The sequence below is a fragment of the Bidens hawaiensis genome, unplaced genomic scaffold (genome assembly GCF_021521415.1).
Source record: "Bidens hawaiensis isolate Kalapana, Puna unplaced genomic scaffold, B.hawaiensis_p1.1 tig00007413_1, whole genome shotgun sequence".
Classification (NCBI taxonomy): Eukaryota; Viridiplantae; Streptophyta; class Magnoliopsida; order Asterales; family Asteraceae; genus Bidens; species Bidens hawaiensis.
In genome coordinates this window covers 403458-410525 of record NW_027491517.1, presented here as the reverse complement: position 1 = coordinate 410525, position 7068 = coordinate 403458, and the positions used below count along the sequence as shown (strand labels likewise).

Below are 7068 nucleotides of genomic sequence, written 5' to 3'. Positions count from 1 at the left end.
TTTATAAAGTTAACAACAACCAACCGAGAGCAATGAGTCATGTATATAATATTTTGGTATACCAACTTTGACGGTTGTGATTATCTTAATATGTTTAGCGTTATATTTACCTTTAACTATGTTGAATGTGTTTCGTAGGAATTAGGAATAGTGGTTTGTGATGTCATTATATACTTCAATTTGTGTATATTGTTATTTTCAAACGTCTAATATAAAGTTATTCAACTTACCACCTTTTCTTTTTTATCTACCTTTTAGTCTTTTTAACTAACCCCTCCACATGTCATCTTTATTAAATTAAAGTTATCTTTGCATTGTTTCCTTTTAAGATTTTATCTTTTTAGCTTTTATAGTTTACTTTACAATTTGTGTGTTAAAATATGTTAACATAGTTTTATGTATATATTACTTGACGGGTGTTTGGCTAAATTTTTAAAAATTGCTTATTTGTTTTTAGATAAAGCAAATAAGCAATTTCTAGAAGTCAAACACCCTCTTACTATCTTCATGCTCGTGTACTACGTGAGTAACTGATAAAAATAATATACTTTGTATTTTCTTTAGAGTTGGATATTAACTTTAACAACTAAACAACATGGTTTTCTCGATAGTTTTTGATAGGAATAAAGAAAGAGAAACAAGCTAAACTTTGAGTGAAGAACCCCAAGTATATTTGTTCACCAGGATGGATTGGGCTTTGCCACAAGATCTTTTTTTTTTATCTCGGTTTAATGGTTTCTAATGTAAAATAAAGCCGGTTGTTGTTGGGCTTCTAGGCCACGGTACAATAAATAACTAAAGTGGACTCTTGGCCCATTTAGAATGTGACTTTAAGATGAACTATTTGCCATTTTGTCACCCTAGAAGTAAAAGTATAGGTGCACAAAAACGTTTTGTTCTTCTTCTTTTTTTAATCTAAGTACGCTAAAATATAAATCATAGATTATCTATTATGAAAATGAAACGTTATAAGTAACTCATTGCTTAGTTTGCTCTTTACGTTTTTCAACCTTTATAGGAAGATGATTTGATTGCCATTATTTTCAACCTCATATCTGATTATAATTTTGTCTTATATCCGGTAGAAAATTCCTCAGGTATTTATTTGATAATTACTTCTTGGGTATCGAGCGTAGCCCTGGTATCAAGTATACTCGTCAGGATTTTCAAATGTTTCTTTTTATTATTTTTATATTTTTTTTTTATAAATTTGTGTCATTGACTACGATAAATTGCATACATATAATAACCTACACAAAATGTTTAATTAATATACATAAATTTTTAAAAGACAAGTTCTTACTTAAAAATATACAAAATATAAAATCAAATACATATCCTGAAAAGTTAATTTTCTGGGAAATAAAGTTGAAAATAAAGTTTTTGATAAATGCAACTTTCAAATTCTATTCTTTCCAATTCAAATTTATTTAGATTTCCCCTTAAACAAAAATCAAAGAAAGCTTTTAAATCATGACAAAACACTAATAAGTTAATAATAACTTTAATTAAAACAAATCACTTGAAAACACCATTTTAACAACTCTTCATGACTTTAAACGGCAACCTCAAACATCCTTTTCATGGCTATCATCATCATAATATCATATACAATAATTTAAACTTCATATATGATCATACTTGTCTAGACTTGATTAGTTGCTTTATGCACCACTGTTGTAGTTCAATAATATATACCCAATGGACACCAGCACTATATAATATGTTTGGAAAACACATACATTTTTTGTTGTATATAGTATAAAATTTGTTTGATATCTAGATTGCCGGACGGTCTCCTAGATCGATGTCTCAAGTTGCAATAGTAGAGACAAACGTATATTCTAAGGATCTAGCGAGACGTCAACGTTGCAGGTCCCATCATGTTGGTTATTTAATGTTCACACTAGGTGTTTAATAATTGTCATGACAGAAAAATGATAACCATATGCGTGTATCCTTTGGCATAACTTTGATCACCTACTATTTATTAAGTTATTCGTCAATTGAGTGTTTGAATTTCTGATTATGCATTTTTATATCTATATGTAATGCAAGTGCTAAGAGAAGAAAACATAATAAGTTTAATATTTGTATAGAACGCTTAACGATTGTATAGAGATGGAGGGAAGAGTTTACTCGGATTTGTACAGAAACACGAGCGAAGATATGTTCATAAGAACATTAATTGAAAGTTCAGTTGGATTGCCAGCACCGACAATGGAGAATCTCGGGTTCAAGAATTTTTCTAACAACTTCAGGGCAGACAGTGAAGAACTCTTCAAAAGCTGGCTCACCACCGCAGAAGTAAGATGTTTTGATTTATAAAGTTCACATTTATTTTATTTTTGAGTCTCATATTTGATTTTGATTGCCAGAATCAAGGCCTTAGTTCAACGAACATAGTTCATAACCGTCCTCGACAACCGTCAAGGTCAGTTGACAGTTGATGAGTTGATTCTCCCTACATGTTTCAACAACTGTTTTTAACTGTTTTATTGCTCTAAACAATGCAGGATGCTTGTTGATCAAAGTCCTTTGGTAGTTGGCGATGCTTCTTGCGACACGAATAAACATTCAGTCAGGTAATTAACTGATTATAACATTCTAAGGCTATTTATGACCTTAATTCTTACATAATATTGATTTCATTTTTTTATATGTAATCAGGAATCCAACCGATAAAGGGTTGCAGGGTAGCAACTTATTCCTGGCTAAGGTTTGTTTTATATTATTAAGAATATGTATGAATAATTAATATCGATCAACTACTATTGGCCGATCTCATATCTCACTTCTTATACAGGCATGGTTTAATAGTTCCCAACCAATGACGAGAAGTCGTTCATCTGAATTAAGGTAATAATCAGTACAAGTTGAAACGGGTCGTCCAAAACTTAATATCTTTTACAAATAAGGCTTTACTAGATTTATAAGTTAATATCCGCTGTTTACAGGAGGAAGTATATTGCAATGCAGAACTCACAAACAACAATAAACACAGAAGCAACGCATAATGCATCCAGGCTTGCAGTCAACCAATCAAAACAAGATTTTTCCAACCCGTTTAATGATCTCATCTCCACATCTAATTCATCATCTACTACTTTTAACAGGCCACAAATTGATAAGGTGTCTTCTGTTGTGAGCATGCTGAAAAGTTCATTAGAACGCAAGAAGCATAAAACTCGTGTTGAAAAAGAAACTATGAATGCTAACATAGAAGGTTTTGTGGCCCCCGCGAATCTGATTCAGATGAATACCGGATCTCGGGAAGCTTCACAAAGTGAATCTTCTGCTGATCCACTTATTATTTCAACGGGCTTTGAGGTGTCCGACGGGCCAAGCAATTCTTGTCAATCAGCAAGTGCTAAAGGTACAGGTAGAGTACTGGGAAAACGGGTGGTAACGGGTCAGAAATGGATTTGGTGGGTCGTTCGTATATGGGTCAAAACTCAAAACGGGCCGGACTGGGTTGTTGATTAATAGCATTTTCTCCCTTTATAAGATCATTATGAAAACTATATTACTAAACTACTAATTTTAGGATTTCAATATATTAATAAAGGGTGAAATAACTGATCAATTCTTTATTCTCTTTTATATTTCAGATATAAGAGAGCACATGCACAATAATTTTAAAGAAGATCACAAGGTTTGTTTAATAACTGAAACACTACTAATTTCAGTTTGAGTGTTTATGATTTATGCTTGTATTCATTAAGTTGTATAAAAACTTAACCTCAAATGAATGTGATTTTACTAAACTAACCTTAATTATTATTTTTTTACATGTTTTGTTGGTTGTGTACCTACAGCATAAGGGAAGTTTAACTCAGCATGGATCAGTGACATCTGCAGCCTCAGGTTAACTTCAATTTCAGATTTAGTTTAATACATAAAACATATGCCAAGAAAACTAGAATCTCAAGATTTATGTAATATTAATGTTAGTAAATGCAGGTGATCCCACGAAGAAGCGCAGGGTGGAAAGGTCACGGAAGTATGTATCACCATCTAGCACGTTTATATTATTTTAGAAGATTTTATGCATTTAATAGTAAGTGTTTGATTGATGTTTTATGGTGATGTAGGATGGCAGAAGCAAGGGAAAGAACTCAAACACCAGCAACTTCATCTGATATGCAATCTATCTTAAAGCGTTGCGAAAATCTAGAAAAAGAAGTGCGGTCACTCAAACTTAATTTGGCTTTTATGAACAGGTACAACTACAAACACATATTACATCATCATATACTTTAAAAACATGCATATCTATACACACATACATTTTGAAGCGTATACACATACATTTCAGGAAAGATTCTGAACAGACTAAGCAGATCGAAGAGCTCCAGAAGCAGAATGAGGAAATGGGAGACGAAAAAGAACGTCTTTTAGAAGAGATTGATAGAATATTATCCTGACGAGATGTGATCAAGCACTAATGCACTGTTACTACATATACATAATGCTAATGCCTTGACATTGCAAAGATTCTTTTTTACAACTAAGCTGATTATTATTGAAAAATGTGAAATATGAACTCAATGAGAATTACAATACACTTTTTGTTAATAATTAGCATTTCTACTACAAAACGAGTGCTGCGTATATCATATATGTATATTTCCTCTATGTACGAGCATCAAAGATGTCCAACAAACCGAGCTATAACTGCTAACCAACTCACTAAACCAATATATGCTCTACTAGAACACAGACTTTTCTTCAAACGGATCAAATAGACGTTCCTCACCCGACCCATGCTATCAGCACGAGACTTACGAGATTTAAGTAGATAAAGTATTCTTCTAACCAATGCAATTGAAACCAAGGAGGCTAAAAATCCCATAACAGTTCCAGCTATGACTTCCAAACTCAAATACGTGTATCGCCCTTGACCCGTATGAGAAAACGAGGACATTAACACCGAACCCGAACTGTTCTAATTCGGTTCGGTTACTGGTTACTTGTTTCAGGGTTTTGGGTCAACCCAAAAAACTCGTTTAGTATTCCATCACAGATTCATTTGACTATTCAGTTGGCATTCCATCGATTTCAAGTTCTATGACCATTCTACTTCTAAGTTCTAACCGCTTATTTATTTATGCTACTAATAATAATAATTATAAATTTTTACACTTTTCAATTTCTCTTCAACAACAATTCTACAAATTTTTGTTCGATTGATTTCAAGTTTGTTTGATCACTTTTTGTTGGATTTTACAGGTTTTTGTTCGATCGTATCCATCTATGTTCTCAGTACTTGGTCAAATATTTATTTTTTATTCTTTTTAATTTTCAAGGTCAAATATTCAAAACCCGATAAAACCTGAACCCGAAAAACCCAGAGAGATTAGAGTAGGATTTTGGTTCTAGACTTAAAATTTTCAAGGAGGCTAAAAACCCAGAGTAGAGAGATTAAAATCTCTAATCTAATCTCTAGATTAGAGATTAGAGTTGATAGCCCTAATTGCGGTGCGCGAATATAATGCATATATGTGTGAAACCTCGGGTGGGCAAAAGTGAAATTGCACTAATTTTGACGTTATTTTACTAATCTCGTGAAAATAACATTAAAAGTAGCGGAAGGTTAATCAGGCATCATGTGGTGGCGTTGATAGCCCAAAGGCAAGGGTACATGCACCGATCAGTCGGTGTCCCGATGATTGAGTGCTATGTGCCTTATGTCCAAGGCTTGATGCAAAACTACTATCGAGCCGGGGGTCTCACCGGAAGCAGCCTCTATCTCTATGGGGTAGAGGTAAGGCTGTCTACATCTTACCCCCCTCAGACCCTACCATAGCTTTGCTATTGGTGGGATATACTGAATACGATGATGATGATGATGACGACGACTTAAAATTTTCAAGGCCATTTTCAGTACCCACTTTCTGGGATAGCTAGTTAGCTACTACTGGTACGGGTTTGGTACCATTATTTTGGGTAGATTTATCTTTGTATACCGAATCGTATCGGTACCGAGCTTAATATCATGTAAAGAATGGCAAATCTGGTCCATAAGACTCGTGGATTGTGAAGATGTTGGGCCGGCTTGGGCTTGAATGTATGTACCTTACAATTTCGTAAGGCTGTACGTTTTCACGACCCAGGCATATGAACCTCATGTCAGCAACGAATCACTCTTTGTTTTTCGTCTCGGTCCTCCGATCTGTTCATCAAATACTCTAGATCTACGGTTTCTTCTTTCAGATCTGTTCTATGGAAGTCCAAAAATCCGTAGATCTGAAAATATTTCTAGATCCCGAAATATACAAGAAGAAATACCACCAAACTTTGGGGAAAACTCTTAGATCTGTGTTTTTCTAAGTGAAATATACCAGATCTAGTTATGATTTTTTCAGATCTGGGTTCGTTTGAGCAATAGTCACATTTCATATTCATAGATCTATAAATCCTTTCAGATATGTTGGTTTTTACATAAAACCTACCTGATGTGGATATTCAAAATCTCTAGATCTATGAATATATTTTATGGTGTCATACAAAATAATAATAAAAAGTACTGAGGGCACTGTCTCATACAAGGGAACAAGATATGAAAAGGTGACAGGAGGTCATATTGAAAGGCACGCACATGCTTTGCCTTGATTAGAGCACCAAACTATTAAGGGTTGGAAAATTGACAGAAAAATCGGTGTGCTCGCCATCCGCACTCCGGCGTCCGCATAACCCATCCGCGGTACATAGGAGCATCTTCCGCGGATAACATAAACAGCTTCAGCAATGTAAGGCCCAGTCACCGGTAACTCTACTTTCGTGTTGGATTTACTCATAAACACAGTTCTAAATATCAGAGTTAATTAAAAACTTTACGCGGAATATAAAACTTTCATAAAACATTACATATCAATTCATAATCATGTCTTAAAACATTCCTCTTGTCTTTCAAAATCAAAACATAACTTATAAAACATATCAGATCTTCAGATGCCAGGCTTTAGTCTTCTGCCATGTGTCCTCCACTCAAGCCAGCTGTCTCATCCTACTCACCTGCGTGCATACTAAAAGTCAGCTACGCTGAGTGAGTTCTAGTTAATCATA

The 7068-nt window shown here is 34.1% G+C and overlaps 1 protein-coding gene across 1 annotated transcript; it reads left to right on the top strand.

Annotated features, from left to right (window-relative positions):
* The first annotated feature begins 2018 nt into the window (after positions 1 to 2018).
* LOC143635190 (protein CYCLOPS-like) lies at positions 2019 to 4573 on the top strand. The gene is made up of 11 exons (XM_077103074.1): positions 2019 to 2307; positions 2379 to 2434; positions 2517 to 2585; positions 2671 to 2719; positions 2807 to 2859; positions 2958 to 3405; positions 3623 to 3655; positions 3819 to 3867; positions 3964 to 4003; positions 4095 to 4223; positions 4319 to 4573. The coding sequence occupies exons 1-11, from the start codon at positions 2122 to 2124 to the stop codon at positions 4425 to 4427; spliced, it is 1221 nt and encodes a 406-aa protein (XP_076959189.1). The 5' UTR covers positions 2019 to 2121; the 3' UTR covers positions 4428 to 4573.
* Positions 4574 to 7068: the final 2495 nt, after the last annotated feature.

Bases quoted from the DNA above. Each gene is read 5' to 3' on its own strand.
- LOC143635190 (XM_077103074.1), top strand. From the start codon at position 2,122: ATGGAGGGAAGAGTTTACTCGGATTTGTACAGAAACACGAGCGAAGAT. The intron at 3,406-3,622 runs GTAACGGGTCAG...GATATAAGAGAG, and splicing joins GAGTACTGGGAAAACGGGTG to CACATGCACAATAATTTTAA. The intron at 4,004-4,094 runs GTATGTATCACC...ATGGTGATGTAG, and splicing joins AGGGTGGAAAGGTCACGGAA to GATGGCAGAAGCAAGGGAAA.